Source organism: Acyrthosiphon pisum, unplaced genomic scaffold, assembly GCF_005508785.2.
Source record: "Acyrthosiphon pisum isolate AL4f unplaced genomic scaffold, pea_aphid_22Mar2018_4r6ur Scaffold_6282;HRSCAF=6846, whole genome shotgun sequence".
Lineage (NCBI taxonomy): Eukaryota > Metazoa > Arthropoda > Insecta > Hemiptera > Aphididae > Acyrthosiphon > Acyrthosiphon pisum.
This window is the reverse complement of record NW_021776023.1, coordinates 66,171-77,998: the sequence shown is the minus strand read 5'-3', so window position 1 is coordinate 77,998 and position 11,828 is coordinate 66,171. Positions and strand designations below refer to the sequence as shown.

Sequence of the window (11,828 nt, the reverse complement as noted above, 5' to 3'; positions counted from 1 at the left end):
AAGGTGGCGGCGAAATGTCTGGCGGCGAATCGGTCGCGGTGAAAAGTCCAGCGGCGAATCGGTTGCGCCGAAACGGTCCGCGGAGAAATGTCTGGCGGCGAAAAAGTCCGCGGCGAAACGGTCGCGTCGAAACGGTCGCGGCGAATCGGTCGCGGCGAAATGTCCGGGTTCGTTAATTTATACTTCCAATAATACCTTGATATATTCTTTCAATCCTTCATATATTGCGTCAAATACTTCTGGTAGAAACATACTTATAGCTGATTTCGACACTCAATACAGGTATTCCATAGATTGTAATGAATCACCAGTTGCTAGATACCTTAACGCAACTTCTAATTTGATTTTAGCTGGTAATGCTTCTCGCATAACAGTATTGCGTTTTTGAATTTTACAAGATACCTGTTAAATAAGCATCAATATATAAATATATTTGTGAATTGTGATTATTAAGTGACTTAACTAAAATTTTAAACTTGCAATATTTTTGTGAATTATTTAATGATAATTTCCGACATTTTAGTATGTCTCTTGCCTATACAAAATATACTTGTAGTAATATTTACATAATCATAATATACCTTGTTGAGTAAAAAATCGAACATATCTTCGTCCATTCTAAGAAAATTATTGTAGCTTTTAGTGTCTTCCATGGACAGTTCTCTTAAGAGACAATTTGAGGCCCCTAAACTTCGTCTTCTAAGAATCCAATTCTTTACCCATATTCTATTTTTTTTTTCACTTGTTCTTTTAATTGTAATTAGCTCCTCAATCACGCGAATAATTCTGTATATCACTTCGTCTGACATTTTGATTTTTGATACAATTCATGTAAAGCTATAAATTGCATTTAAAAACTATGATTTAAATAAAAAACACATTTTTATAATATACAATTAATATTACAAATACATAATCAACTATCATGTATGATAGTATATATTTGATAGTAAACTATAACTTATGAAGCGTATGGATACTTCACTTTCATGAAAGTAACTATCAGGCATTATCACGATAGCGACTATCGCGTTTTACTATCATCGTGTAAATCCGGCTTAATTATATTATGTACTATTTTAATATATAGTTATAAAAGTTATGTATTATTCATGTCGGTGATCTTAAAAATCAGTTTTCTATGAACAATATTTTCATTATAAAATTGAATGCCATTACCAATATATTTTATAATTCAAAATTTATCTATTATAATATTTTTGCTAATATAATAATAAATGGATATATCATATATGGTGATGATATTTCATTAAACGGACAAATTATATCCATAGGTACTTATAACATTATCATTATATTTAATTTTATAGACGTAAGAAGAAAACTATCTTATGATAAAAGTTCTAAGCCAACATCTATTAAAAAACCAGGTAAGATACCAACCTGCAATAAAGCTAATAATAAATATATATGATAATTACCCATAATTTAACAATAATGTAAATTATTATACTTGATAATAAAACAATTGGATTTTTTTGATAAATTATTATCAGTTGGAGAAGAAAATATGCCTGTGGATGATGGTTATTTGACATAAATGAATACTCCTATTTCATCGAAAGTTGACCGTATTTCAGTTACTGATATAAGTCAAGATAATGGTATGTATATATTTCTTATAAGCATTATACACCTATAATATATATTATTGTCTAAAAATTTGGTGAAATGAAAAGCATTATTGTTTGCACATGCGTTATAATTTATAAAGTAGAAGCATATTTAATGAACTGTAGGATAAATTAAAATATGATTAATCAATTTATTTACTATTTATTTAAATTAAATATTTTGTTTAGAAAACTTTTACCTATTAATTTATAAATCACATTTAATTATTGTTGATATAATTTACTTTTGATCAACATTGTCTACAAGTATTTTCCATATATATAAAAAATTAAATAATATTTTAAAAGTGAATAGATTTCTATATTATGATAAACTACTAGGTATATTCTTGAATGTCATATAAAAATTATTTTAGTTTGTATCACAATGCATATTAATTAATAATACTATATTTTTTTTTTTTATTATTATAGGTTCACCAAAGATGCTTAAAGCTATTTTAAGAAATATTGTATACTTACAAACTGATATGAAACATATTGAAATGAAGCAAAATAAAATATTAAATAAACTGGAAGCTTTTGAATCTAATTATGGAAATAATAAAAAACAAGTAGATGATAATAATGTTGATGAATTACAAGAGTGCAATTTTCCATTAGATGACATAGATGATTTGAATAATATAGAAGACAAAATTAATACAAACTCCAATTTCAAAAAAATGTTTGGTATGTATACTATATACCAGTTAGAGTTAATACAGTATTGTATAACTTTTAATGGGCTGCAGGCGATTAACAAACATTAACAAATATAATATATCAATACTATGAATTTTTTATTACTTTAACAACTTAAACTACTCGACAGTCAACACACAAAATCACGGTTCATCGGACACACTAGGAATGTCTATCATTTTTATATCATTTTTCATGTGATATAAAAAAAGTACTATTATTAATAATAATAATAACAACAACCATAAAAATAATAATCCCACATGTATCTAATGTAAGTAATACTGTAAAATTATAAATTATTATTTAAGATAACAAATGGTTTAACTTAATACTGCTAGAACCTAAAACTTATTATTGATATTCCATCCCATTTTAGATACATTATATATGGTTTAAATTGTAAAAACAATTATTAATTTTCTGTAGTACTCAATTAAACTATTGTACAATATTTATTATTACAGCATTTATTTCATTCATTTTAGGTTCAATATTTATCATATTTAGGAGGTAACAACATCAATTGTACTATGAAAAGAATACTGACGAAATTATTTACTGACAATTTACTCTCTCTATTTTCGTATAATCGTAAAAAAGGAAAAAGAAAATTTTGCGACCTGATTATTTGTCTCGTTATTTTTGGTAAGATTATATTAATTGAATGTTATATTTTCACATTTAAATAAGTCTATTATAGCAGTTTATATATTATTTTACAGAAGCAGTAAAATGTCAATCAAAATTTATGAATGTTTCCCAAAATGAATTAGAAGGAAGAATTAAGTACCATTTAGCTCAGGCACCATTTAACATAAAAAAAAAACGAAAAACTCGGAATAACTACTGCAGCTACAGTGTAAAATTGTAAAACTGACTATTATAATTTATAATAAACTATGCATTTTACTAAAAAAATTTTGTCAAATAGTAATTACTATTTAGGTTTTTTTTTCACTATTTTTCTAATTTGTTACTATATAAATAATGCTAAATATTATATTATATAAATTCTTTATTAATCACACAAATAAGTTTATTATATATATTTAATTGTTAATATTTTAATATATAATTTATTATATAATAATTTTATATTTATTATATAATTAAATATAAAGAATTAAACCAGTATTTAACCAATTCTTTATTTTGTTATAAATCAATAATAATAATAGATTCTAAAAAATAAAGTTGTCTAAATTGTATTGTTTAAAATGTATTATGTTTGTTGATTTTATTACCTATATATTATTTTTATTTTAGAAGTCACCTAATCCTAATTATTTTAAATTGATAATATATTTCAATTATTTCATAAGAACTATAAACAAATTCTATTTTATTTTTAACACAGCCAATTAATAATGTCAGGTATAACTTTAAAACTACAATATAATATAATGTAAAAAAAAAATATTGAATTTTGGTATATATTTTGAGATATATTAAATAAACATCAATTTACATTACATAGTTGTTTATTTAATTAACAGAAAAGTAATATATATTTTATACTTAACCTAATAATCTTTATTTTATGACTGACCACTGAGAGTGATAGCTTTCTTGCTGAGAGCATGGTTGTTATCACTGTGGCTAGAATGTGTGATAACTGAACTATCATTTATCACACATATTATCTATACCAATACTTTACATCTCTCTGAACATTATTTTTTTTTTTATTTTTTTTTTTTTAATAATAATAATAGTAATAAACCAACTTTTAATTTTTAGGATTACAAATTTCAATAAGAGAACAAAATTATATTATATAACTATTTAACAAGATTTGTATGAGCACAATTTAACTAACAAATATAAATAAAAACAATGTATCAACATTACAGACTATTTTATATTTTATAATTTACTTTTTGAACTTTCCTCCCAAATCTGTTCACATTATATTTTACATTTTCCTCTTCACTTACTGTTTTAAATTTACTATCCTCACCCACTGTATTCTCTGTCTCTATTTTATCATTTTCATTTTCTTCATTTAGATTCATTTTTTTATTTGACCAATATTTATTTTTAAAATTATGTGCAGGTCTTGAGATCTTTATATCGACTTCATTTCTTCTCTTGATTCTATTATTTTGGTCTCTTAAAATGATTGACCTTGGTGCCTTGTGACGTTGTATAAATTCAGCTGGTTTCCATATATTATTTTCCTTAAAAACTATGTTTTTATTATTATTTATATCTAATTCTCTATCTTTTGCATTTTTATCATAGTAGTATTTTTTTGTTTCATTCTTTTCTTTCAATATTTCATTAAAATTATTTATTACTTTGGGTTTTAATAATTCATCTTTTATTGGAAGTTTTGTCTTACATAATCTACTTAGTAGTAATTGAGCAGGTGCTATGTTTGTTCCTGAAATTGGTGTATTTCTGTATTCCATTAGCATTAATTGTAATTCATTTTTTGATTCATCACTTTTTCTTAAAATTTGTTTGGCTACTCCTACACATTTTTCTGCAAATCCATTGCTTTTTGGGTAATATGGACTTGACGTTGTTATTATAAAATCCCACTCTTTACTAAATTGTTTTATTTTTTTAGAATCAAATGGCATATTGTCTGCTCTCATTTCCTTAGGTATTCCATGTATTGAAAAAATATTTTTTAACACTCTTATTATGTTTTCAGAATTTTTTGACTTTAGTCTTACTAATTCAATCCATTTTGAATAATAGTCCCCTAGTATCATATATGAGTTGTTTTTGTATTCTAAAATATCGCATCCAATTTTTTGAAATGGAAGGTCAGGTTGTTTTTTTATTATCATTGGTTGTTTACAATTTTTTTTACTGAATTTTTCACACACTCTAGACTTAGCTATTACATTTTCTATTTCATCGTTTATGTTTGGCCAGTAAAATAACATTCTTGCTCGACCTTTTGTTTTAACTATTCCAAGGTGTGAATCGTGTAGTTTACTCAAAATTATTGATCTAATTGTCTTTGGAACTATAATACGGTTTTCTAAAAACACTAATTCTTCTTCTACATAAATATTGTTTCTTTGGTTGAAATAAAATTTTATAATCTCCGGTACCTTTGTTTTGGAATTCGACCATCCATTTTTATACATATTTTTCAACTCTAGTAATACATTATCTTTATTAGTATCCTCTTGCATTTTTCTTTTCATTGTTACACTCATGTTCACTGCATGTACTACTTGATTTACATCTGGTATTGTTTCACAATGTTCAGACTTTGAACATGCCCTACTTATTGCATCTGCTATGTACATTTCTTTTCCTGCGACATGCACTACTTCAATGTCATATATGCTTAATTTTAGTTTGATTCGTTGCAATCTTTTTGATGAAATTTGATTAATATATTTTTTCATTAGTGAAATAAGTGGCAAATGGTCTGTTTGTACAGTGGTTTTTTGTCCATAAATGAACTGATAAAATTTATTGCAAGCAAACAAAATTGCTAAGAATTCCTTATCAATTTGCCCATAATTACATTCCACTGGTGATAGACTTTTTGAGGCATAGCATATTGGTTTCCCATTTTGTAATAACACACACCCTATACCATTCATACTACTATCTGTTTGTATCGTACTCTCGAGGTTTGGATTGAAATGTTGTAACACTGGTTGACTTGTTAAAATATTTTTTAATTTATTTATACATTCTGTATGAGTATCATTCCATATGAACTCTGCGTTTTTCTTTATTAAATGTCTTAAAGGAGATGTGATTTCAGCTACATTTGGCATAAAATTACGAATATAATTTACTAATCCTAAAAATCTTTGTAAATCTTTTTTGTTCTTTGGTTGATCATAATTTTCTATTGCCGAAATTCTACTGTTGTCGGGATGTATTTTACCTTCACTTAATCTGTGTCCTAAATATTTTATTTCATTGAGCATATATTGAAATTTATTTTTGTTGAACTTTATATTATTTGCCCTAGCTCTTTCAAGTACTTCAATTAATATTTTATTATGTTCTTCTTCTGTTTCCGCATGTATTAATATGTCATCAACATATATGAAAACACCTTTTATATCTTTAAACAATTCTGTATTATACTTCTAGAATACTTCTGCGGCTACTGATATACCAAATGGTAGTCTATTAAACGAGTAGCACCCGTAAATTGTAGAAAATGTACAATATTCTGAGCTTTTCTTATCCAACGGTACATGAAAAAATTCATCTTTTAAATCTAAGCAACTGAATATTCTCGATTTTCCTAACTCCGCTGATAAATCATTTAATGTTGGTAATGAAAAGTATTCTTTTTTTATAGCCATATTTAAATCCTTTGGATTCAGACATATTCTTATTAATCCGTTTGGTTTTTCAACAATTACAATTTTATTTACCCAGCTTGTGGGTTCGTTAATTTTAGATATAATTCCCAGTTCAGTTAAACGACTTAGTTCTTCTTTTAACTTTTCTTTCACTTTGATTGGAACTCTGTGCGGTGGTTTTTATATGGGCGTATGATTTTCTTTTAATTTAATTGAATATGGGTTCTTAAAACAGCCTATCCCTCTAAACACATCTCTATATTTATGCATTACTCCAATTTTCTTTATGTTTGTTTTTTTTAGTTCATTTACTGCTGTTCTGTTTATTAATTTTAATTTGAGACAGGTTTCTAAGCCTAAGATGGATACTGCATCATTTTTTGCAACAATAATGTTTTCATGAGACATGGTGTTTTTGTTATTTACTACCTTTATTTTCAATTTGATTATCCCTATTACCTCAATATTTGTACCGCCATATGCTTCTACATTTATGTTTTTATTTTGTGGTTTTATGTTATCTACTGATCTTAAAATTTTGTTATACGTTTTTAATGAAATTATATTTACATCAGACCCTGAGTCTAGTTTAAATTTTATTAGTACCTTATCTTCAATTAGAGCGTTTTCTACCCAAGTTATATGATTAATTTGTCTATTTGTTTTGGTTATTGAATCACAAAAATATTCATTTTCACTTTCACTAGATGCCATGTCTTTACCTGTATTAATTTTAAGTTCCCTCACATTGTTTTTATTTAAATTTGTTTTACATACCTGAGCAAAATGGTTATCCTTACCACACCTAAGACATTTTCTTCCTCTTGCTGGACAGCTATCTGCGTCTGTATGACTTTTTCCGCATTTCATACAGTTTATCCTTGAATCCATTGGCATCTGTTTGTATTGATTATCATAATTTTTCTTGTCTTGATGATCTTCTTTTCCCCATCTTTTGTTCTTCTCATATGTTCTTCTTTGTTGATATTGACCTTTTTTATGTTGTTTTGAGTGTATTGCATCAACACTAATTTCTGTTTCTGATTGTATTTCTTTAGTTTGTATTTTTCTGATTTCTGCTAGCCTCAAATGTTCTATAGCATCTTTCAAACTTATTTCACCCATTTTTATAAGTCTCTCTTGTGTCTCCATATCATTAGTTCCAAGTACCATTTTATCACGTATAAGTTCTTCTTTATTTGTAAACTCACAGTTTTGAGCCAAATTTCTTATTTCTGTTAAGAAATTATCAAATGATTCACCCTTTCTTTGTTTTCTATTATAAAAAAGAAATCGTGCATGTAAAATATTTTTCTTTGGATTGCAGTATGTTTCAAATAATTTTATTTCATCATCATATGTTCTTGGTTTACTTGTCTTTTCAAATGTATTATAAACCTCCAGTGCGTCTTCACCAATTAGATTCAGCAAAATTGCTATTTTTCTGTCATAATCACTTTTATTCAAACCACTTGCTAATAAATAAATTTCAAATGATTGTTTAAATCGTTTCCAATTTTCACTCAGATTACCTTCAAGTTTGAGTTGATTTGGTACATTGCAATTGTTGGCCATGGTTAATAATTAAGTCTATTATTCACAATACCGACTGCGCCATGAGATATATTAAATAAACATCAATTTACATTACTTAAGTAACAGAAAAGTAATATATATTTTATACTTAACCTAATAATCTTTATTTTATGACTGACCACTGAGAGTGATAGCTTTCTTGCTGAGAGCATGGTTGTTATCACTGTGGCTAGAATGTGTGATAACTAAACTATCATTTATCACACATATTATCTATACCAATACATTACAATTAAATATTGGAATTAAAATTTAGAATCAAGTTTATTAATCAACATCGAATAGATATTAGACAGAAATGGGTTCAAAAAATCAATTTTCCATATTTATTCAATATTTATAAATGAAAAATTAATGTTCATTTAATATATTTATGTTGTGTGGGGAGTTGTTATCTTCTCCAGTCCGTGCGTGTGCAAATTATAATCGCAAGTTGCGACTATTAGAGCTCTTTCAGACGAGACACTTTGTGGCCGGCCACCAGAATCGCGCTACAAGACACAAAAAGTGTTTCATGTGTCTTTCACACAAGACACTTGCCGTACACGAGTATCTGATTAAATACAATTATTTTATAATTATTATTTATTTTTCACTCAACCATGGAAGTAGAAGAAGCTCTACTACTAGCTCTATTTATTAAAAGAAAACATAATAAAAATAAAAAACGTAAAAGGCTCCATTGGGTGCATCCTATTGTTGGGGATAGATTAGAAAAGGGTAATTTTCATACCCTATTTCACGATCTTCTTAAATACGAATCTAAATTTTTTAATTATTTTCGCATGTCGAGTCAATCGTTTTTTGAACTACTTAATTTAATATAAAATGACACGAAAAAAGAAGACACAGATATGAGAAGATCTATTTCAACCGAAGAACGACTTGCAGTTACGTTAAGGTATGTCTTATCACTTATCAGTAATATTTTTAATATATCTTTATAATTAATATGTAGAAATGTTCTATAATTTTTTTATAATACAAAAGCGTTTTGTTGCTAAATGTTGTCTGTATAACCGTTAATAATTATATAATTTGTTTTATTTACTTGTTTAATTTAAACACACTACAGATTTACCCATTTAAAAATACTGTAATCAAGTTGTATATTTCCGAATGATACCAAAATTATTAATATTAAAAAACATTTCTTTCTATATAATAAGTTATTAGAAACAATATTTTTAGTTAAGTAGGTAGGTAGTTTCTAACAACTATATTTAATACAATATTTAAATGTTAAAAATAAATTTTTATCCTCTCCGTATAACATTATATAATTAATAAACACTGATAAACATGAATTGTTTTACTTTTTAAATTGTGTCGTTGAATTGGCTAACATAGCTTGCCAAACTTGAAGAGCTTGATTGAGATACATCTACTTCCGTATTAGATAAAATATTTTGAGATGATGATGGTGTTGGAGTACGAAAACGTTGATGTTGATTGTTTTGTAATGGATGAACGTTGGGATACAAACTTTGAAAGTTTGGATAAGCCTGTGGTCTTTGGTATAAAGTAGGATATTGATGTAGTGTCGAATTTAGTTGACATTGAGTATCAAAATAAGAACCATCTGAAAAATGGGTATTCTGTTGTCGAGATTTTTTTGCATTAGAAATCGTTTGCATTATGCTAAGTTTCACTTCCATTTTATTTTCCTCTGGTACTTGTTTAAGATCATTGATAAGAGATAACAGAAAAAGTCGGTCAGGATCATCCATTGAATTTTGTCATTTCATTTCGATTTTCTAAGCTTTTTTGTATAGATAAAAGCAATTGACTTTCTGAATCCTTATTTTGTGTTTTTGTCTTTTTGGACTGCCTTGATTGTGTGATTGTATCTTCATATGCGTGTTCTTCACCAGAATCATTCATGTTATCACTATCTTCATTATCTGTGTTGGGTTCAGCATCAGCATACTGTTCAGCATCATTGTCATTGAAATTTGATATAGTTTGTTTATTTCCAACACACGTTGAAAGAAAAGACAACTGATTGTAATAAACATACGTTTTCCACGATTTACTGCCTGATCCAGATTTCATTGTATTTCTTTTAGACTGTTCACGGGCATATGAATTTCTATGGCTTTTCCATTTTCGTTGTAGATTTTGAACTGTAATAAAATATAATATTCAAATAATATATAATAATATATTAATATATCAAGATAAGGATGGATTGATATGTTTTTTTAGGTACCTTGCTACGGGATGCACTTTAACAGAATTGCATTACAGTTTTAGAATTTGTGTTTCAACTTTGAGTTCTATTATTCAAGAAATGTGTAAAGCTATATGGACAAACTTAAGGATAACTTATATGCCAGTACCAAAACAAGAAGATTGGTTGAAAATTGAACGTGACAAATTTCCCTAACTGTATCGGGGTAATCGACAAGAAGCATATTCGCATTGTAAAGCCAGCACATAGCGGATCCTTGTCTATAACTACAAACATTTTTTTGAACCGTTTTGTTAGCTGTGTGTGATGCAAATTATTGCTTCATAGCAGTGGATATAGGAGATTACGGTAAAAACAGTGACTCGTCGATCTTCAAAAATTCTACATTTTATCGGAAACTTTTCAAAAAAGAACTCAATATTCTAGAAAATACTCTACTACCACAGAGCAATGGATCAAAATTTCCGTTTGTTATTGTAGGAGACGAAGCTTTTGGTTTATCTCAAAATGTTATGAGACCTTACGGAGGAAGACATTTATCTACGAAAAAAAAAGTATTTAATTATAGACTGTCAAGGGCACGACGTTTTATCGAATTTACTTTTGGGATTCTCTCAAATAAGTGGAGAATCTTCCATAGACCGTTAAACGTGTCTGAAGAATTCGCATACGACATTATTAAAGCATGTGTAATTTTACACAATTTCGTTCGTATTCGGGATGGAAATACGTTGGAATTTGAAGACACATTATTTTACGAAGGACTTTTAGATGAAGACAGATCGCCAGATAATACATCGGGAAAAGCAGCTACGAATATACGAGATGATTTCATTGACTATTTCATGGGCGCAGGAGGAGTTCCTTGGCAATACGAAAGTATCAAGAAATAATTAAAATAAGTAAAATAGTATTTTGTGTAATCATTTGTTATTAAATACCATTTTATTTTTAAATTATAATACAAAATATAGTCATAGCACCTTTAATTAAATTTAAATAAAAGTGTTTAATGTGAAATAGTAATTACTCCATATCATGTTTGTGGTTTATTTTTTACTTATTATTATATACATATATTATATCTGATGTAGGTAACTTAAAATAAATTGGATACCTAAATATACTTATAATTATATTTGAGTCAGTATTTATTCTTCTTCTTCTTCTTCTTCTTTTTCAGCTTAGCGGTCCATTCAGGACCATCGCTGCCATCAAAATCTCTCTCCACCTCTCTTTCTGATATGCTGTTTCAAAAGTTGCGTCCTGATCTATCATTTCTATATCTTTGGCAACTACGTCAATCCATCGGGTTTTGGGTCGTCCTAGGGGTCTCGTTTTATCTATTTTATTGATAAGTACTTTTTTAATTATGTCCATCTGCCCTCCATGCATGTC

The 11,828-nt window shown here is 27.3% G+C and overlaps 2 protein-coding genes across 2 annotated transcripts in view; one reads left to right on the top strand and one right to left on the bottom strand.

Moving 5' to 3' along the window:
• The window catches only part of LOC103307738, a 2,503-nt gene extending 2,251 nt beyond the window's left edge, over positions 1–252 (bottom strand). The window contains exon 1 of the mRNA XM_008179998.1: positions 196–252. Coding sequence (XP_008178220.1) covers positions 196–252 — 57 coding nt within the window. The remainder of the gene's footprint in view (positions 1–195) is intronic.
• Positions 253–10,529: 10,277 nt separating this feature from the next.
• Positions 10,530–11,323, top strand: LOC103307732 (protein ALP1-like). The gene is made up of 2 exons (XM_008179987.1): positions 10,530–10,608; positions 10,728–11,323. Exons 1-2 carry the CDS (start codon positions 10,530–10,532, stop codon positions 11,321–11,323), a joined length of 675 nt encoding a protein of 224 aa, XP_008178209.1.
• Positions 11,324–11,828: the final 505 nt, after the last annotated feature.